At 46.7% G+C, this 22,600-nt stretch overlaps 1 protein-coding gene across 1 annotated transcript in view; it reads right to left on the bottom strand.

Annotated features, from left to right (window-relative positions):
* Positions 1 to 22,600, bottom strand: part of NETO2 (neuropilin and tolloid like 2) — a 103,449-nt gene that overhangs the window by 3,225 nt on the left and 77,624 nt on the right. Inside the window, exon 8 of the mRNA XM_030205147.1 lies at positions 375 to 488. Coding sequence (XP_030061007.1) covers positions 375 to 488 — 114 coding nt within the window. The remainder of the gene's footprint in view (positions 1 to 374; positions 489 to 22,600) is intronic.

Raw genomic sequence — 22,600 nt, 5'->3', positions numbered from 1 at the left:
AGTAATAACCCTATGAGCAATAATATTAATTCTGTGTGTTACTACGTGGCTAGTCTATGCCAGGCACACTCCTGCAGGCTTAAAATGTAAAGAACTGCATATTGTCCTGAATATCAGAAGTACAGGAAAGATGATGATTCTTGGCAAACAGGATCCAACTCAGCTAGGAAGTGAGAATTATGCATAAATCTAAGGAACCTTTATTACAAGCAGTATAAGACGTTTCAAATCTAGGTTACTGATATCTTCTCACAGAAAAGATCAGGAAATTGAACAAATGAAAGTCTTCTAGTGTAGGACAATCTACCCACCACCGGTAAATTGGCAGGCAATTTTCGTTCCTGGAAGGATGGTGATGTGGTGGGAGTGCTCACCTTTGCAGTGGTTCTCATCCCAGGGGTAGGCACAATTTTGAATGCCATTGCAGACCAGAGAGTTGTTAATGCACATATTACTATGGCAGAAGAACGTCCCACTCATACACGGAGCTGGAAGAAAATAAAAGGAGAAATTGCCAAGAAGACTGTTAGCAAAGAAAGACTATTTGTGTATCTACATAAATACTGGAATAAATGTTCCTATACCACAGCATGTAGTGTGTCCCTCTTCCAAGTATATTGAGGTCAATCTTCAAAGCATTTTACTCTTGGCCGTCAGCAAATCGCACTAAATTAACGCAATTAAACATTTCCTCACTGTCCCACAACACGCCAACTTTTAGCCACAGTGACAGAAGGCATCCTTAGAGGTGCATTTAGTTGTGTAGATGGCATTTTTAAAGCTTTGTGAGTACTTTGCCAGCACAATTCTACCCCAAGAAAGGCAGACGCAAGTGACTGCATGCATTTTGTGCCCTTGGCAAGTTAAAAAAGTGAAAGTATGCGTCTACAGATGCAAAGTCTGTGAGTTAAATATAGGCACAGTCTTTATCCTAGGGTGGATCATTAGGACTGCTTAAGCTCCCTGAGTGGATATAGTATGATCAAGTACCAGAACAAGCTCAAACAGGGCCACCGAGAGGGGGGGGGGGCAGGGGGGACAAAATTCCCCGGGCCCGGGCCTCCAAGGGCGGGACACAGGGAGGGAAGGCCTGAAGGGAAGCGATCTGCAGACTGCCGCTGCTGCGCGTCTTTCATACGGAGCGAGGTCGAGGTGAGGCGCTATGATTTGAATTCAGGGGGGACCGGCCCGGTGGTGGACGGAGGGGGGGCAGCGACGACGATGACCTTGGGGGGCGGCCGGGCCCGGCCCAGTCTCTCGGCGGCCCTGAGCTCAAACACTGGTATAAGTAATGCTAGAGACCCACAGAAGGATGCTCCAGTAGGGATGTGCATGTAAAATATTTGTTTTCTGTCATTATTTGTTAATGATGTTCCTATCATTTAATTTTCCTGTGTCTATACTTGTTTCATTTTAAAGCACACTGGATTTTAAAAACATATGCATTTCTTAGTAATGGGCACTGTAAAACAATATGGCATGATCTTAAACAAAAACATTTGTTTTGTTTTTTTGTGTTATTTCAGATGGAAAAATGACAAAAACATAATACCATTACTGCATTCATATTGTTTTAAAATTGCAGCACATCTCTATGCCTCATATATATTAACATTTCAGCATTTTCAGCTCAGGCATCTCAGAAGTCTGCAAGTGTCATGTTGTTGCTATCAGGCAAAACCAAAATGAAAAATAATACTTAAAAAAACTTGTAGGCCCTTTGGTTTTTTTTTTAAGAAATAATAATCATACATAAATGTTATAACATCAGTGCTAAATACACAAACTAACATAGCTGATCATTAAGCGACTCATCCATTTCTCTTGTTTTATTTTGACTTTTAGTTCATTTCATTTCTGAGAAGACAGTGACATTTATGATCCCTGAAACAGTCTCTATCTTTTTGAGGCCTGGCATTTTCCTCTGCTCTTTTGGCCTTTCTTCTCAATCAGAACTGGGGATTCCCTTATTTTTATTCCAGCTCAATAAAAGTCAGGGCTGGCATTCAGCACCCTGAGCCTTAGTTCACAATTACCTTAAGATTCTTCCCCCTAATTGAGTAAGCCCAACTTCCCAAAGTTCTGACCACTTTGCAGCAACAATCCTGAAGCTGACAGCCATGCACCAGGATTCCTAGAACCCTGTATCAGAGGGCTCTAAACCCCACCATCAGGCATCACCCTTAACAATGACCAGGACCTCAAAGAGTGTGAACACCACGGGCGTAGCCAGACCTCACGGTGGGAGGGGGCCAGAGCCGAGGTGGGGAGCACATTTTAGTCTGCCCCTTCGCTGCCTCGCCCCCCCCCCCGCTGCCTTGCCGCTCCCCCCACCTCCTTTCCGCATAGCAGCAAATGGACAAATCCAAAAAGTACAATAGTAGAAACATTGCATCCAAATAACTTAATTTTAGTAAAACTGCACTGCCTCGCTGCTCCCCCCGCCGCCCTTCTGCACCCCACAGCAGCAAATACCTTTGCTGGCGGGGGTTCCGCCAGCTGAAGCCTTCTTCAGCGCCGGTCTCCGGCGCCACCGCATTCCCTGCCCTTTCTTCCTCTTCACATCCTGCACGCTCCTTTAAGTGAAACTGAGCCCAGTTTCACTTACATAGTAACATAGTAACATAGTAGATGACGGCAGAAAAAGACCTGCACGGTCCATCCAGTCTGCCCAAGATAAACTCATGTGTATACCTTACCTTGATTTGTACCTGTCTTTCTCAGGGCACAGACCGTATAAGTCTGCCCAGCAGTTTTTCCTGCCTCCCAACCACCTGTCCCGCCTTCCATCACCGGCTCTGGCACAGACCGTATAAGTCTGCCCTCCCCTATCCTCGCCTCCCAACCACCAACCCCTCTTCCCCCCACCTGCTCTGCCACCCAATTGTAGCTAAGCTTCTGAGGATCCATTCCTTCTGCACAGGATTCCTTTATGCACATCCCACGCATGTTTGAATTCCGTTACCGTTTTCATTGCCACCACCTCCCGCGGGAGGGCATTCCAAGCATCCACCACCCTCTCCGTGAAAAAATACTTCCTGACATCTTTCCTGAGTCTGCCCCCCTTCAATCTCATTTCATGTCCTCTCGTTCTACCGCCTTCCCAGCTCCGGAAAAGATTCGTTTGCGGATTAATACCTTTCAAATATTTGAATGTCTGTATCATATCACCCCTGTTCCTCCTTTCCTCCAGGGTATACATGTTCAGGTCAGCAAGTCTCTCTTCATACGTTTTGGGACGCAAATCCCATACCATCCTCGTAGCATTTCTTTGCACCGCTTCCATTTTTTTGACATCCTTCACAAGGTACGGCCTCCAAAACTGAACACAGTACTCCAGGTGGGGCCTCACCAACGTCTTATACAGGGGCATTAAAACCTCCCTTCTTCTGCTGGTCACACCTCTCCCTATACAGCCTAGCAATCTTCTAGCTACGGCCTCCGCCTTGTCACACTGTTTCGTCGCCTTCAGGTCCTCGGATACTATCACCCCAAGATCCCTCTCCCCGTCCGTGCCAATCAGGCTCTCCCCGCCTAACACATACGTCTCCCTTGGATTTCTACTCCCTAAGTGCATCACTTTGCATTTCTTCGCCTTGAATTTTAATTGCCAAACGTTAGACCATTCTTCTAGCTTCTTCAGATCTTTTTTCATGTTTTCCACTCCCTCCGGGGTGTCCACTCTGTTGCAAATCTTGGTGTCATCCGCAAAAAGGCAAACTTTACCTTGTAACCCTTCGGCAATGTCACTCACAAATATATTGAACAGAATCGGCCCCAGCACCGATCCCTGAGGCACTCCACTACTCACCTTTCCCCTCCTCCGAGCAAACTCCATTCACCACCACCCTCTGGCGTCTGCCCTTCAACCAGTTCCTAATCCAGTTCAACACTTCGGGTCCTATCTTCAGCCCATCTAGTTTATTTAAGAGCCTCCTGTGGGGAACCGTGTCGAAAGCTTTGCTGAAATCTAAATAGATTATGTCCATAGCACGTCCTTGATTTAATTTTCCCGTCACCCAGTCAAAGAATTCAATGAGATTCGTTTGGCACGATTTCCCTTTGTTGAAACCATGTTGTCTCGGATCTTGCAACTTATTTGCTTCCAGGAAATTCACTATCCTTTCCTTCAGCATCGCTTCCATTACTTTACCAATAACCGAAGTGAGGCTTACCGGCCTGTAGTTTCCAGCCTCTTCCCTATCCAGGGGCGTAGCCACGGGTGGGCCTGGGTGGGCCCAGGCCCACCCAGTTTTGGTTCAGGCCCACCCAGCAGTGGAGGCAGCGGAGCGGAGGGAGCAGGCTGAGCTCCGATCCCGCATCTGCCTCCCCAGTCCGCCACTGCCCCGCCGCCGCCCGCCGTACCTTTAAATATTACAGTTTTGCTGGAGTCGCGGGCAGCCGGCAATGAAGACATCGGCAGGCTTACGCCGGTTCCAGCAGCCTCCCCTTCCCTCGTTGCAAGTCGGATGATGGCTCCGCCCTCGTAGAAACAGGAAATACGTCAGAAGAGGGCGGAGCCATCATCCGACTTGCAACGAGGGAAGGGAAGGCTGCTGGAACCGGCGTAAGCCTGCCGATGTCTTCAATGCAGGCTGCCCGCGACTCCAGCAAAACTATAATATTTAAAGGTACGGGGGGGGGGCAGGAAGGAAACAGGGCAGACGGGAGAGGAGGGTTGCTGCACATGGTGGAAGAAGGGGAGAGGAGGGTTGCTGGATGGAGGGAAGAGGAGGGTTGCTGGACATGGTGGAAGAAGGGGAGAGGAGGGTTGCTGGATGGAGGGAAGGGGAGAGAAGGGTTGCTGGACATGGTGGAAGAAGGGGAGAGGAGGGTTGCTGCACATGGTGGAAGAAGGGGAGAGGAGGTTTGCTGGATGGAGGGAAGGGGAGAGGAGGGTTGCTGGACATGGTGGAAGAAGGGGAGAGGAGAGGGCAGGGGAGAGGAGGGTTGCTGGACATGGTGGAAGAAGGGGAGAGGAGGGTTGCTGGACATGGTGGAAGAAGGGGAGAGGAGAGGGCAGGGGAGAGGAGGGTTGCTGGACATGGTGGAAGAAGGGGAGAGGAGGGTTGCTGCACATGGTGGAAAAAGGGGAGAGGAGGGTTGCTGCACATGGTGGAAGAAGGGGAGAGGAGAGGGCAGGGGAGAGGAGGGTTGCTGGATGGAGGGAAGGGGAGAGGAGGGTTGCTGGACATGGTGGAAGAAGGGGAGAGGAGGGTTGCTGGATGGAGGGAAGGGGAGAGGAGGGTTGCTGGACATGGTGGAAGAAGGGGAGAGGAGGGTTGCTGCACATGGTGGAAGAAGGGGAGAGGAGGGTTGCTGGATGGAGGGAAGGGGAATGGAGGGTTGCTGGACATGGTGGAAGAAGGGAAGAGGAGAGGGCAGGGGAGAGGAGGGTTGCTGGATGGAGGGAAGGGGAGAGGAGGGTTGCTGGATGGAGGGAAGGGGAGAGGAGGGTTGCTGGACATGGTGGAAGAAGGGGAGAGGAGAGGGCAGGGGAGAGGAGGGTTGCTGGATGAAGGGAAGGGGAGAGGAGGGTTGCTGGACATGGTGGAAGAAGGGGAGAGGAGGGTTGCTGGATGGAGGGAAGGGGAGAGGAGGGTTGCTGGACATGGATGGAAGAGAGGGAAGGGAGAGAGAAGAAATGCTGGACATGGATGGAGGTGAGGGAAGAGTGAGGAAGGAGATGAGATGAGGGAAAAGGAAGAGAGGAGAAAAACTGCACATGGATGAAGAAAATAGGCAGAAGCTGGATCCACTAGACAGTCAAGTCTGCAGAGGACCCAGCTTTTACTTATGGATATAGAGCAAGAAATGAAGAAGAAAGGCGGAAAGTAAAGAAATAAATGGAAAGGAAGCCCTGGAAACGGAGTTAAGAGGACAGATAGCAGCAGAATCGGATACTGGGCCAGCATGATCAGAAAAACAGTCACCAGACAACAAAGGTAGAAAAAAATCATTTTATTTTCATTATAGTGTTTGGAATATGTCCACTTTGAGAATCAGGTGCTCAACATTAAAAGTTTATATTTATTTACTTATTTATGGCATTTTATCCCACATTAAACATGAATTAAATTGGAACCTGGGATCATTTAATTTTTTTTTCCTGGAGACAGTAATGCATTGCCCCCCCCACCCCCAGGCTCTCTCCCCGGCTATAGCCAGCTCTGCAATTTTGAGGGGAGGTGCACAGGTGGATGGGGGGGGGGGGGTGCAGAGGTGGACCGGGGAGAGAGCCTGTTGTTAAACATTTACCAGCACACCACTGTCTAGTGCCCACCCATCCAACCTGTTGGCACACCCAAAAATTGACTTCTGGCTACGCCACTGTCCCTATCACCACTTTTGTGAAGAGGGACCACCTCCGCCGTTCTCCAGTCCCTCGGAACCTCTCCCGTCTCCAAGGATTTATTAAACAAATCTTTAAGAGGACCCGCCAGAACCTCTCTGAGCTCCCTCAATATCCTGGGGTGGATCCCGTCCGGTCCCATGGCTTTGTCCACCTTGAGCTTTAGCAGGACGTGAAAAGGAAGAAAGAGCAGGGCAGGGAATGCGGTGGCGCCAGATACTAGCACTGAAGAAGGCTTCAGCTGGCGGGGATTGGGGACCCCCACCAGCAAAACCAGGGGCCTGAATGAAATTTGGGGGGGCCCAGGCCCCCGTGGCACCACCTAGCTATGCCACTGGTTAATGGCAATTCTATAAGTGTGTGCCTCCTGTTGTGGCACAGTGAATGCTCGTTCTATAACCATCTGGGTACCAAGATGCCATTACAGAATAGTACCGTATGTCCAGATTGGCATGAGCAGTTACACCAGATATAGAGCTGGCAGAACTGCTGGCACATAAATGCAATAAAAGTGCACATGACATAGTATTCTAGAAGTTACACATGACTAGGAGCTCTGCCCATGTGTACGTCCCCCTTGCCGTTGTACTTACATGCCCTTAAAGAATGGCACTTAGGACACTTATGCTCATAAATATTAATCTTCTTGGCTTTTGCAGGTGCCTAGTTAGAGAATTACCCTCGATATATCTGCAGCATCCTCAGCACCAGACAAACTGGGCAGTGAAAGACCTGATCCACGAACTGAACCAAGATCCCGACACATGGCAGCGCACGGAGCTAGCAAGTTACTGGGTCAACCCCTCCCCCTGTTTTGTAAGCCCCACTTCCAGTCTAGCTATTGCAGTGGCAATCCTTGGCCAGGGGTCACAAACTGAAGTTCCTCCCAGAACCCAGTACATGTTCATCCGAACATTGATTCTAGAATGCTCTCTTAACAGTGCCATGAAGCATAAATCAGGGGGCACACCTCAAATGGATAGCTCGAAGCATGACTACAGCATCAACTGCTAAACTACTAGAATCAGGAGAAACATCAAAATAATAGTGTGTGGACCTACAAAGTGTATGTACCTTTCATCCCCACCCCCTGCAATTAAAACTCTAAGAAACAAGAATGTGTTAATATTTCATGATGCTTAATTTCTTATTTGGTAAAGAATTTTGCTAATGGGATTACTACAGTGCAGCGATCTGTTTTTCCCCTATCGGGCTGGAGGCTAATGCTGGGAGCTGATGCCTGAAGAATGAAGAGGACAGATACTGTGAGAAACAAGGACATATGCCGGGGAAGACATTAGGGAAGAGAGAAATAGATATGGTAGAAGAGGCATGAGCAATGGATGCTTAGGAAAGAGAGAAAGATGCAGGAGGACAAACTTGAAACATGAATGTGGGAGAGCAGGGACTCAGACTTAGGCAGAGTCTCTAGGATTAGGTGGGAGACCAGAAGACAGACTCTAAGACAGGCTGGGTATTGGAATGATAAGTGGGGTCCCAGGGCTTGTGATTGAGAACTCAGGGATTGAGTAGAATAGAATAGTGGAGAATTGCAGATTAGATGGGGACTAAGAAATGAGCAGGGATTAGGGAGGACAGTGGAGACTGGGTGAGAGGTATGTGTAAGGCTGAGTGCAGTAAATGGGGAGGGGAGGTAATTTGAAAGACCTGGAGAGTTTGGGAAGGATTAGGAGGCAGCTGAAAGTGACAGAGCTTACAGAGAGGGTGAGAGACAAAGGAATGAGCCAGGTCCTTGAAGGAATACGGTCTGGATGGGGAGGTAAGAAACAGGTTGAGTGACAGGGAAGTTGCTGGGACTTGTAAAGGGACGAGAGGCAGAGGAAGGTAGATGGGATAAGTATATAGAGGGTGGAAAAGGGGGACTAGAAGGTGGATAAAAGATAGAGAAGAGAAAGCAATTTGGCAATAAGGACTCCTTTTACACTTCATATGGCTGGTTTAACAACCTCTAATGTATGTTGGAACTGAGGATCTCAAATAGGTACTCTACTACGTATGCTGTATGAATGTAATATTTAACCTGTTTGGAAAAAGGTCTGGTCCACTGTGTAAAATCGTTAGGTTAAAAACAGATATTTCACCTTCTATTGCTAATATTCAAATCATGCTCCACCCACATCAGCTTGTCTGATAATCATCAGAAGCTTTTTGATATCCTTCTTACTGTAGCTCAGAAACTTATTCTTTCTAATTGGGAACACTCTAATATGTTAAATGTATACTTCTGGTAGCAATCAGCGTTACAACATCACAAATTTAAGATTGCTTTAGCTGAAATATTGGGAATGGTTATGAACAAGTGTTTTGTCTGGTCCCCCCACTTGAATCTTACCTTCATAGCACTGACTCTGATTAGTTAATATATAATCAAGATTGTTACAATTATTTTGTGGTTTATCCTTATTTCAAATGCCCCTGTTTACACTTTTCTCACTGTTATTGCTAACTTTCATAATTTGTGCTGTTATTAATATTTACGCTTTATTTTGTAATTTTCTAAACAATAAAATATGGAGAATGAAAAAAGAACAAGACACAGCTGAAATTTCATACAATAGTGATCTGTAGTCTAGGAATTCTTAGCGAGGGTTGGAAACATGCTTGGTTCTCAGGATACCAGGATGAAAATTCATCAGAAGCGTTAACATCCACATGGTCCAAGAACAAGGCTAATTGTTGGTCCTGTTTGTCTGTCCTAATTAGATTGTAAGCTCTGTCAAGCAGGGACTGTCTCTTCATGTTCAAGTGTACAGCGCTGCGTACGTCTAGTAGCGCTTTAGAAATGTATTTATTTATTTATTTATTGCGCATTTTTACCCCACATTTTCCCACATAAGCAGGCACAATGTGGCTTACACAAATTCAAGAGGATACAATACAATTCAGAGAAGGCACAGATTCGGAGTGTGACAGGAGGGGAAGGAACATGGGATGGCACAGGTTAAACATTGGATTAGCCAGTGGAATAAGCCTTGTCGAATAAGAATGTTTTTAAGGACTTCTTGAACAGTCGATGGTCGACAAGCTCTTTGAGCTGTTTTGGCAGGACATTCCAGGATTTTGGACTGATGTAGGGGAAGGACGAAGCATAAAGGGTCTTGTATTTAACATTCCTGCAGGTGGGGTAATGTAAATGATAAGTAGTAGTAGTAGTAATTTGCATAACATGATCGCTCTGGAAACAGACTCTTATGTCCTTCAAGGAATGGAGTTGAGGACCAAATTAAGAACTACTGGACTAGATCAGGAGTTCTCAAGGAGCATCTGAACATGCATAAGATAGGTTTACTAATAAAAGCAGGTAGAGCATGAAATTATTAGTTATGCATGTTCACTGTGGAAATCCTGAAAATCCGCTTGGCCAGTCGGTCCTTGAGGAGCACATTGAGAATCGCTAACCTAATCAAAATGGCAAGAGCCAGGTTGTTTGCCAGTAATGCGTTCATTCTGTCTCAATCCAATATTCTACTACTGCTGCATACTTCAGACACATTTCTATTTCGATAACAGCAATTCAAACGAGAATGAAGAATAGCCTGTTATTGAAAGCAGCATAAAGTACAGTATATCACTGATGATACCGCTAGAAAAGAAAATGGCTCATTTTATGTTAAGTGGATTGTACAGTGGAATGCTAAGGGAAATCCTTCATATAATATTAGCTGATTTGCAGGGTCACTCACCGTTGTTGTTTTCATATTCCACACATCTATAGCTGACAGATCTACTTTACTCAGCTGAACGTTTCAGGCAGCTGTTGCCACAAAGCCCTACCACCTTACCTTACTGAGCAGGAATAAACTATCTATCCCCTGTACGCCATAAAGGAATAGGATGGGGGGGGGGGGGGGTGCAGTTCTGGTGCTGAACAGCCATAAACAATTCTGAATCCATAGTGAATAGTCCTAAAGTATGCATTCATACATTTACACCAAGAAACAAGCTTATTTGCTTATTTTCGTTATCTTCAAAAAGCAGATTGGTTAGTGGCCCTCAAGTACTTGAGCTACATCCTGTTGTATTGTGAATAGCAGGAAGCCAAAATGTGCCTTCCTTGCAGACACACGTGGCAAAGAGAGGGTGCTGATGGGAGGGAGCAGTCTCGTTTATTAGGCCGTGAAGCACGCACCCTCTGTTTTGCCCAAGGCGCAGGCAGAGTCCCAGCCCACCCACCCCAGTCAGACTTGGGGATGGCAGCAGTAACAGCAGAGGGGGTACCCGAGTCAGAAAGGAAATCGATGGTCTAGAGAAGGATATTGATTGAGAGGGGTGCCCTGTTCGCAGGCACGGTGTACCCCTAGAACAATGGACTGCTCAAGCTTGAGTGGGTGCAGCATGGGGCCACCTTGCTTCATGGCTGGTGCTACCCCCCTCACCATGCAAAAGGTAACAGAGGGCCTTGCTGGATAGTATGACAGGCATACCTGATGGTTAGATCAAAAGTACCAGAGGGCTAAGGTACTAAGTTATTTAAATGGCAGGTTGATGTATTAATAAAAGCTGCGGCCTAATATTTTACCATCAAAGCTACAATGTGGCTGATCATTTCTCCTACGGAAGCTATCCGTCGCCTGTTGAGGCAGACGGGATAGGTAAGAAGCAGAAATAACACGGCTGCCTATGTTATAGCTCTTCTCTGTACTGCCCAAGTCCAAACTCATCCATCCTCACCTGTTCTCTGCACAAACGAGATGGGACCAGAGTAGGGAGCAGAGTAGCTTTTCAGCTTGCTCTTGCCACACCACTTGCCTTCCTACTGAAACCCTCTCCGTAGATAAAAGGTTTTTTTTTAATAGGACATGGTTTGTGTGTTAAAATGCAGCAACAAAAAGAAGGGAAGACGGTCTCCACAATAGTCCAAGAAACCAAAACGTAACACTCACTCAGTGAAGTGTGCAATCAAGGGGGCCGATATTCAGACCACAGGAGGGAGCCTGGCTAACTCTCACGGTTGGCAGTAAGCCTGAATATTCAATGCCAGGCCATTTCTGGTGACCAGCAATAAATATCCGGTTTATTTTTGGCCAGTTTAAACTTAACTGGCTAAGTTGATATTTGGAGATAGATGGTTAAGTTTAAACCAGTCAAAGATATTCCAGCTATTTAAGCAGCCCAATGTGGCCGCATATAGTAGCCAGCTAGTTATTTCCTATCCGCTAACTGGGAATGTTCCGCAGGGGATAGCCAGCTATCCCCTGCTGAAAATCGCCGGATAGCCAGTTAAGTGAAATTTAACCAGCCGGGTGCCATTCCTGGTCATTTAAATGGTTTTCAATATCGGGGGCAGGTGTTTAAAACAATCCTTGATTGAAAAGATGAAGGACCCGACATGGGCGGTGTTTCGGCCTATTGGCCTTCATCAGGAATCCACAATGTCTGTGAGAACTAATACAGTGTTCAGTACTCTTATGTTAGACAGAAAAAGAGCTTTGCGAGAAATCACATGTGAGATGAGATATTGCTGATTATTCCAAATAAAACCATAATGGCACCAGGGGTCAGATGCTAGCCTCTCCCCTGCCCAAGGAGAATTTCAGTGTTAAAGCGGAAACCTATCAGAACCCAAAATTAATGTCTTCAGGCAAAATGAAATGGTGCAGTCATTTTTATGTCCTCCATGCTCCATCAGCCACTACATTAGAGTGCAAGGAGAAGGATTCATCCAGTGGCATAACATTCAATGTGGCTTGAGCCCTGGCTTACAAAAAAAAAAAAAGCCCTGACAAATCCTGGAAATTTTCCTCTGGTATCAGGATTTTCATGCTCTGGTTTGTCTTTGTTTGTTGCTTCTGCTACAAGATACTTCCTCCTCTCTGAGCTGCATGGTACAGGAATTCCACACTGGTCTCAGAGTCTCATGAGAATAGAATGGTAGTGGCTGTATCATACGGCTCAAACTCACTGATAGCCACGGAGGAGAAAGTTCTAGATCAGTAAAGGCAGCCTAATAAAAAGTCTGGAGGCTGGTTGGCTGGGTCAGTGGATGTGAAGAATCACTAGCTGGGGGGTCTCTAGCTGATTATATGGGGGGGGGGGGTTAAGGACTGGAGGGAGTGGCTGACTGGCTTCTTGGGTGATACAGGCTATCTGGAATGGAGATAGCCGACTTATTTCCTTGGTGAGTGCTAGCTGAGGGTGCAGTGCAGTCAATTGGAGGAGGAGGAGGGAGATGGTAGGATAGGGGAGGGAGACGTGGGGAAGAGAGGGAAAACAAAGAGACAGTGACACAAGAGAGAGAGAGAGAGAGAGAGAGAGAGAGAGAGAGAGAGACTGGGTGAGAAGGGAGGCTGTGTATCTCTATCTGTATCCTGCAGAGTTACATTGAGGGCCTGATTTGCTAACCTCTCTTTTCCCTTAGACCAGTGACACAGTTAGGTGGGGCCATGGGGGCCTGGGCCCCCCCCAATTTGCTCTGGGCCTCTGGTCGACTTGCGGGGGTCCCCAACCCCCCCCCCCCCAGCTGAAGACTTCATCCAGTGCTGGTCTGCGGCGGAACTGTTGCATTGCCTGCCCTGCTCTTTCTTCCTCTCATGTCGGGCACACTCCTTTTAGTGAAACTGAGCATGCCCAACATGAGGGGAAGAGAGAGCAGGGCAGGGAATGCGGCGGTGCCGGAGACCAGCGCTGGATGAAGTCTTCAGCTGGCGGGGGTTGGGGCCCCCTGCCATCCAAGATGTACAGCGCAGTGGGTGGGGAGCAGCAGGGCGGTGAAGCGGCGGAGGGGGAGCGGCGGCAGATGGGGGTGGAGGCAGGGTGGTGAGCAAAATGTGCCCCTTGGGCTCTGGTCTCCTCCCACCTCAAGGTCCGGCTACGCCCCTGCCTTAGACATGGAAAGGGAAGCAATACAGTCCTTAATAGAGCTGCAGTAGATCTCAATCAATCTTCTCAATCATCCTACTCTTCTTGGTGGAGACAACAGACAGTGGGGGTGGGGTGAAACATCTCAGCTACTGGCTCCTAAGTTTTTGGGCTAGCTCTTAAATGTAAAAAAAAAATTGTCAAGGACTGCCTTAAGTGAAGTATTCCCGACTCTCAACCCCCTATATTTTCCCTGCATTTAATCCTATATATTTCGACTCTGGATCGAATAGAGAACAGGCCACTCTCATTCGTTCGCTGGTTTCTTGCATACCAAACACCTCTAGCCATTGTTCAGAAATGCTCCTCGTCTCACCAGTTTCATTCAGGGTTACTAGACAGAGCCCTGCACCGCAGCTAATTCACATGCACAGCCTGCTCAGAGTTTAATGGAAGCAACCCACACTTGCCTTCAAAGGCAGAGAAATTCTTTGCCTGTAGGTTTATCCTTCCTAATAAGCAGGTGCTGCTTTAGAAATCTGCAGCTGAGAAGAAATCACATAGACTGATTGCTTTTCTACAGGGCCCGCCATTAGCTGACAAACTAGTTTGGGATGGTCACATTGCAATTTGTGCAGGGCAAGTGTGAAGTGACCTTGTCACACAGTATTTGTCCAGCTATGCAAAGCTCGTTAGATGCGTCTCCCATTCGCATACGAGAACTCATACTGCTTACAATTTATTAGCTGTACAGAAAAGAAAATTGCAGTGCCATAATTGAAAATAAGACCTACAAGGATGTCAATGTTCATTTCTAACACTCCAATTCAGTACAAATATTTACCCATGAACATCAGTGCAGCCAATTTCTCCTCATAACTGGCCACATTGATGGTGATGGGTAAATATTTTTACTGAATTGGAGTGTTTGTCATTCATATTTACCTGCACATTTTGGGGGGATTTTTTTCCACAGTTTTAAACTGAAATCATACTATATAATAATATAGTAAAAATAAATAAATAGATAACTAAAAAGAAATGATAGAGTAAAATGACTTCCCTTCTATTCTGTCCCTCTCCACCCCCACTCCTACCCCATGAAAACGATGGCCACTCCTCTCCTCTGCATGCTGGAACCTGCCTTGGCTGACTTTTCCAAAACTGTGGTCCCTCGTACCTGCTGCCCCCTCTTTCCCCAGGGCAAGCTCTTGCCCCTTAAACTCAGCAGCCACTCTGCACATGTGCTGGAGGTACTTAGCATGGACAAACTGTGCTTGCCGATCACAGATAATGCACATTGAATCAGGGGCGTAGCCAGATCTCACGGTGGGAGGGGGCCAGAGCCCGAGGTGGGGGCATACATTTTGGTCTGCTGCCGCCCTGCCGCTCCCGACCCACTGCCGCAGCAAATGCCTTGGCTGGTGGGGGTCCCTAACCCCCACCAACTGAAGCATTGTCCTGCGCCAGTTTCCAGCGCCACTGCATTGCCTGCCTTGCTCTGTCTTCCCCTCACGTCCTGCACACTCCTTTTAGTGAAATTTAGCATGCTCAGTTTCACTAAAAGGTGCGTGCTGGATGTGAAGGGAAGACAGAGCAGGGCAGGCAATGTGGTGGCACTGGAGAGTGGAGCTGGATAATGCTTCACCTGGCAGGGATTGGGGACCCCCTCCAGCAAAACCAGGGGCCCAGAGGAAATTTGTGGGGGCCCAGGCCCCTGTGACCCCACGTAGCTACACCACTCCAGTGCATTAAGACGTCCTGGATACGGCTTTGACGGCAACTCAAGGAGCTGGAATATAAGGACAATGCCGGGCAGACTTCCATTGTCTTTGTTCTGTTTATGGCAAGACAGATCAGGATCAGCTGGTGTGGACTTTGACAGCAACTCCAGTGGTTCGGACATAAAGACAGTGCAAAGCAGACTTCTAAAGGTCTGTGTCCTGAAAATAGCAAAGAAAGATCAGGCTCAAGTATACATATTCTATACTACATCCATGGTTGGTTTAATCAATGACCTGATAATGAGTGCAACTGTTGGGCAGACTGGATGGACTGTTCAGGTCTTTATCTGCCGTCATTCACTATGTTACAATGTTACTATGTACAGTACAAGTCCAAAAATCCAGACTGCTCAGGGATTGAGTCAGTCTGGATTTTCAGATTTTCCGGATTCTCAGGCAGTACATTTAAAATCTCTTTCTGTCTCCCCTCCCCATCCAGCTGCTCTCTCTCTCTCTCTCTCTCTCTTGTCTTCCCCACCACAATCACCCTGTCTCTCTCTTTTCTTCCCATCCAGAATGTCTCCAGTGAAGTCTAACTTACATTGATTGTCATAGAACTTTGTTGGCCTCAACAAAACTGCTTGCCCCCCCTCCTCTAGAATCTATTTGTTCAACCCTCACTCAAGATTCCAAGCGTTCCCAGCCTTAATAGTACAGAGTCAGAGTATCCTTCTGCATCCCAATTTCAATGTTCCCTCTGCTGCATTTCCCTTCCCCTCCCACTTACCCTCTTGCTGCTGCCCTCAAGCGGCTCCGTAAACGCTCTTTAAAGCTGCAGGTGCGGGACCATGTCCCTGTGCGTGTCGCTGTTAGGTTTGCCAGTCCCACCCCCTATGATGTAAACTTCCTGCGTCAGAGGGAGTGGGACCAGGAGACCTAGGAGCGACAGGCACAGGAAAATGGTTCCGGACCTGCGTCTGCACAGCTGCATTTACTGAAAAAAAGTTTTCAAAGATTCTGGATTTTTGGACTTGTACTGTTTTGCAGTCAGCACGTGCTGTTTCCAAATAGCATCCACTATAGCTGTTTAGCACATGTGCAGAGAGAGCTGTAGGTGCAAACAGTAAACTCTTTTTATCTGTATCTGCCTGTCTATATATATGCACATACACACACACTCAGTAATGAGATTTTTCCTATTTTGTATCTGTGGGGAAAATGCTTAGAATATTTATTTTATTTTTGTTACATTTGTACCCTGCACTTTCCCACTCAAGGCAGGCTCAATGCGGCTTACATGGGGCAATGGAGGGTTAAGTGACTTGCCCAGAGTCACAAGGAGCTGAGCTGCCTGTGCCTGAAGTGGGAATTGAACTCAGTTCCTCAGGACCAAAGTCCACCACCCTAACCACTAGGCCACTCCTCCACGCCCTAAGGGGATGTGTGCCTATATATAAGCACCCAAAAAGGGGATGCCTGAGGGTATATAAATGTAAGTCCACCATCTGTATGCCCACCTCCAATCTACATGCTAGGTAAGATATAGATATAGTTACAGAATAGCAGTTAGGAAAGCTTTTGGCGTATACATGTAGATGTGTGCACATATGCCATTTACCCATGCAATCGTGCATGAACTTTACCATCTACTTTATTTATTTGTTACATTTGTATCCCACATTTTCCCACCTATTTGTAGGCTCAATGTGGCTTATATAGTACCGGAGGGTGTTTGCAGACTCCGGTGAGAACAAATACAAAGTGATGTTGTGGTAAGATAGAGATCAGGTACAGAATTACCCCCTCAATGCTTTTTTTCCCCCGCGCTGCATCTTTCCACCAAACCTGAGCTGATGTAAAGATTCAGCATTACAGAATGAGTATATAACCGTGCTAGACTTTAGTGCCGTTTTATTTTACATCAGGGAGCGATTATTAATTTAGTGATTTGCATGAGTTTTGCAAGCCCAGTGTACCTCTCTTTAAGCACAGTGTTCTTACACTGGTTTTCCTGCAGTAATCTTTCTTTCTGCATTGGGAGGTAGATTTAGCATGGGAAAATTAAGTGTAACCCGCAGCACTAACAGTCAGTGCAGTTTACAAACGTCATCACATAAGGGAAGAAGACTGTTCTTTTTCAAAGACAGGCTGGTTAGTTGGAACTCCTGGCTGGTTTTCTAGCTAAGCACTGGGGAGACAGACTGAGAAGCCTGCACTGCCCAGACATTATTTCTGCTACAATGAAGTGTCTGGCTTGAGAGACAGCTTGCCAGAAATCACTGTAGCCCTCGGGTTAGGGACCTTTACTCAGTAAGAGTTCTTTATAGAGTGAATGGCCGTAAGCTTGTGTTACAGCATGTTGAGCTAACTGAACCGGAACCATCTGTGCTCTTTGCTAGCGTCATCTGGGGCTGTACAATTCAACCTAGCAGGAATGTGGGAGCTAGACTCTGAGGCCTGGTTTACAACAGTAAGTAACCCTGTCCAATAGCCACCCTTTCAGTATCTGCCAAGGGGCAGATCCCTGGTGTCCTAGCTACACAGAGATATTGCCCTGTTTTTTTTTAAACCATTTTACACCAGATAATACACCCTTAGTGCCATGCTGACTGTGATATCCTACTGCATACTGAATGAGTAATTCCATACAGCAGGTGATAACAATTATGTACATAATATTCACTTATTTATATGGATTTAGCTCACAGCTTTTTCAGTAGTAGGTCAAGGTGAGTTACATTCAGGCACAATAGGTATATTTCTCTGTCCCCAGAGGGCTAAGTTTGTACCTGGACAATGGAGGGTTAAGTGACTTGCCCAAGATCACAAGTAGGAGCAGCAGGATTTGACCCAGGCTCCCCCTGATTGTCAGCCCAGTATTCTAATCACTAGGCCACTCCTCCATTCCAACAGCAGATGATTGTACACATGAGCGGGGTCTGAGCAGGGCACAAATTGTACATGTAACTTAGGCCCAGATGCACTAAATGTTTTTGCTTGTTAAATGAGCCTTAAACAAAGAATTTTCTACCCGTTGGATGCACTAAAGCCCATTTTTCGACGATGGTAGCAGCTAACCAAAACGGAATGCAGATGAGCAATTAGTCTACAAACCCTATTGAAATGACATGCACTAACATTTTCCGATTAGTTTAATGCATGAAAAGTCTGTACCTCTCGTTAGGGCTGTCCGCTAAAAATTTTAATGTAAAAACCAAAAAAAACCGAGGGGGGCGAAAACGCACGTCAGGGGCATCCTTTATTGATGTCCCTGTTCCTCTGTTTTGCCAAAGCTCCGCCTCCCATCATTCCTCCACCCCGTTGCCCCGCCCCCACAGCCCCCCCTGAGGTCGACTACGCCGCTCCCCCCCTCCGTATTACGGGCCCGAGCAGCACCTCTCACCTCTTTCTGAAGGCGCTGCACGGGCAGGAAGAAGATCTGTTGCATCTGTTGTTGGTCGCAGAGTCTTCATGACGTCTCTTCTTCATGATGTAACGTCAGAAGGAGGCGGGCCTAGGCCAGGGAAGAAGAGACGTCATGAAGAATCTGCGACCAACAACAGATGCAACAGATCTTCTTCCTGCTCGTGCAGCGCCTTCAGAAAGAGGTGAGAGGTGCTGCTCGGGCCCGTAATACGGAGGGGGGTCTCGGTGGAGGGGGGAGCGGCGTAGTCGACCTCAGAGGGGCGGCGGGGCGGGGCACGGGGTGGAGGAATGACGGGAGGAGCTTTGGCAAAACAGAGGAACAGGAAGGGAGGGGGACCGGGGCTACTAAAATTTCGCTTTTTCGTGGGGGAAGCGGAGGAAAGCGGGGAGCAGCGGGGGGGGGGCAAGGTCGTCCATACAGGACGCTCCGGACGAGCACCCTTGCCCCCCTCCCGATCCTTTTTTTTGTACTTTTATATTGGTGCAGACAGGGTAGCCACGTTGTTGTGGCTTTTTTTTTGTTTGTTTTGATGTTTGCGGCATGTGCAAAGCAGCCAGCATAACGCTTGGCTGCTCTGCGCATGCTTTAGGGGCCGTTTAACGACGGGGATAGCGAATGTGTGATACATCCTTCTTTTCAATACCGCACCGAACATTTCTGAAGCGTTTTTTTTTTGAGCATTCTTCGTTTTTTCATATTTGTTAAGCACTTTCACAATTTTGATTTTTTAACGTTTGGTTGATGCATCTGGGTCTTATAGAACACTCTATCTGTAATTTATGCCCCGCCCAGACTCTGCCCATGTGAACATCCATCTGCAATCTATGCACTGTTGAGCTGATGGAGTGGCCTAGTGGTTAGAACACTAGGCTGACAATCCAGCTGCTGCTCCAAACTGCCAGAGATATAAATGTAACTTATAGATACTCTAGAAATTATATGCATATCTCTGGCAGTTAGACGCACACACTTACGGCAGCTCTATGGGTGATCTATGTGCTTGTGCCTAATTGCATACACTCAAATCTAACTTGTTACTCTAGTATTCTATAAAGGAACGGAGGAGGTGCTTTCTTTCCTCTTCAGAATTAGAAAGTTACCCTCTTACTCCTCAGACCTGAGCATTACATATTTGCTTTGCTTAAGTACGTTGATAATTACTGACCTGTTTTCCCCTTTTTGTGATGACAAATGTATAGTTTTCTAAGTAATACCTGCAGCACCATTTAACCTGAATTTACAGTGTATCAGTTTCCATTCTTGTAGCGGTGTTGGTGTGTGACAAGAGTCAAGGCAGTCTACAAGAAATTAAATAAATCACACACGTATTACTAAAAGAGAAGCTGGATTCTGGGTTGGGGAATTTATAGACACTGTCCAACTCTCTTTTAAAGCAGCCCTCTTTTCACTATTCTGTTCTATCCATGTGTAACCTGGGTCTCACTCCCAACACAGCGTCCTGGGGCACCAACTAGCTCTCGTGGTCGGACACCCCTGACCCAGGTCACAAAAAACAAAATCTCAGTCATACACAGTTCAGTCTTTCTCACTCGAGCTTAGGCCAGGGCTGGACTTACTTCAGCAGGCTGCAGGGTACTCTTTGATAGTCCAGGAGCAATCACTGTTTTGTTTTTGTTACATTTGTACTTTTTTTTTTTGTTACATTTGTACCCCATGCTTTCCCACTCATGGCAGGCTCAATGGATCAAAGTCCACCACCCTAACCACTAGGCCACTCCTCCACTTGAGGTTCTACATGGAATGTTGCTATTCCACTAGCAACATTCCATGTAGAAGTCGGCCCTTGCAGATCACCAATGTGGCCGCGCAGGCTTCTACATGGAATGTTGCTAGTGGAATAGCAACATTCCATGTAGAATCTCAAAATAGTAGCAACATGCCATGTAGAATCTCCAATAGTAGCAACATTCCATGTAGAATCTCCAATAGTATCTATTTTATTTTTGCTTTCATTTGTACCCCGTGCTTTCCCACTCATGGCAGGCTCAATGCGGCTTATATATTGTATACAGGTACTTATTTGTACCTGGGGCAATGGAGGATTAAGTGACTTGCCCAGAGTCAGAAGGAGCTGCCTGCACCTGAAGTGGGAATTGAACTCAGTTCCTCGGGACCAAAGTCCACCACCCTAACCACTAGGCCACTCCTCCACACTCACTTCACTCTCACTTCAAAGAAATACTCACCACTCCAAGGATTGTATTTTATGCACAGGCAGTTCAAATCCGTTATCTCCAACAGTTACTTTGTAATCCAACTTGATATCAGAGGCAATCTTCTTCAAGGCAATTTATAATAATCCTACAGTATGTACATATCTACAGCTCCTCCTGTCCATACTCATCCTTTCTGGGTGTAACAATCTAAGGCTGTGCAACCCGATATAATAACCTTGTAACAAAATAGCCCATAGACCTTCACAAAAATAAGAAGTATAGTAAAAACTCTGTCTCCCTCCAAGCGGATTCTCTGAAAACCTAGCTGGCTGCGGGGTCCCTAGGACAGGGCTGAAAGTCCCAGATAGACAGAAAGAAACACTGTGCTTTAGGAATTCTCAGTTAAACAGCCGTGCAAAGCTGTGTCCGGTTAATCTGTGCTATTTCTGTCAGGGTCCTGGGTACTAATGAGTTGGCATTCAGAAAAAGTCTCACATATTACAGATTACGCCCTCTCATATTTACAGCAGGCCTTGACAAATTTTCACTGAATCTAGGAGCCAGCCCCAAAACTTAGGAGCTGGTGGCTGAAATGTCTTTCATTTCCCCTACACCCAAAGTTGTTCACAGTAAAGTGGGGATATTGGGGGGGGGGGGGGGGGGCAGAGCGGAATCCCCTCTATGATCAGAATCGTCTCCTTTAGAAACTGATTTACTAGGCTCTTTTCCCATTCTGTGACTGAAAGTTTAGTAAATCAGTCCCTTAAGGTACCACTGCACATCACAGCCAAAAACTAGAAGCATGTTGTCAGCAGTGTGACATTACCTAACTAATAGGTGAAGCAAAGAGGTAATGGCCTCTGTTTCACATATCATCATGGCATCGGTCCTCACCTCTCTCTCATAACTCACCCACCCTCCAGCCTTCATGCAGTCTCTCTCTCATAATTCACCCCCCATCCAGCCTTCATGCAGTCTTTCTAACCCAGACCCCCCAAAAAGACAAACAACAACAAAAATAAACCTTTATCTCCCTTTCTGCCTAGTTCTGGTAATAGAGAGGATAGGCTTTTCAAACTGTTTCTTGTCCTTCATTCTGCTAACTCTTGCCGTAGTATTCTAACTTTGGCTACTATATTGTGGACTAGCTCTGCCAAGTTTATTTTCCATTGTCAGTCCTAGGTAAAAAAGCAGCTTTAGTCTTAAAACTGGTTTAATTTGCATTTACATTGATAAAACTGCTATAATTCTTGGGAATATTTAGATTTAAAGGAGAAAACTTAGTTTCTTTGTATCAAACTGAATTTGATCGCTTTATCAAATAAGGTGTCACTTTAGCAGAAAAGCGAAACCTACGACACCTCCAGACATCTCGAGCTGTTTCCAGAAACGTTAATAATGCCTTCTATTATATTACTATCGTGTATTCCATTACCATGCAATCCAACATCCTTCTGTAACACCACATGCCTATTCTCTTTTCATTTCCATTATCCATGATGTTTTGTAAGTCACATTGCGCCTGCAAAGAGGTGGGAAACAAGTACAATAAATAACTCACCCCCATCCAGCCTTCATGCAGTCTCTCTCTCATAACTCACCCCCCATCCAGCCTTCATGCAATCTCTCTCTCATAGCTCACCCCCCATCCAGCCTTCATGCAGTCTCTCTCTCATAACTCACCCCCCATCCAGCCTTCATGCAATCTCTCTCTCATAACTCACCCCCCATCCAGCCTTCATGCAGTCTCTCTCTCATAACTCACCCCCCATCCAGCCTTCATGCAATCTCTCTCTCATAGCTCACCCCCCCATCCAGCCTTCATGCAATCTCTCTCTCATAACTCACCCCCCATCCAGCCTTCATGCAGTCTCTCTTTCATAACTCACCCCCCATCCAGCCTTCATGCAGTCTCTCTCTCATAACTCATTCCCCCTCCTGCTTTCATGCAGTCTCTCTCTCTCATAACTCACTCCTCCTCCTGACTTCATGCAGTCTCTCTCTCTCATAACTCACCCCCCATCCAGCCTTCATGCCGTCTCTCTCTCATAACTCACCCCCTCCAGCCGTCATGCATTTTTCTCTCATAACTCACTCCCCC

This window comes from Microcaecilia unicolor, chromosome 5 (assembly GCF_901765095.1).
Source record: "Microcaecilia unicolor chromosome 5, aMicUni1.1, whole genome shotgun sequence".
Classification (NCBI taxonomy): Eukaryota; Metazoa; Chordata; class Amphibia; order Gymnophiona; family Siphonopidae; genus Microcaecilia; species Microcaecilia unicolor.
Note: the sequence above shows the minus strand (reverse complement) of the source record. Positions and strands in the feature narration are given on the sequence as shown.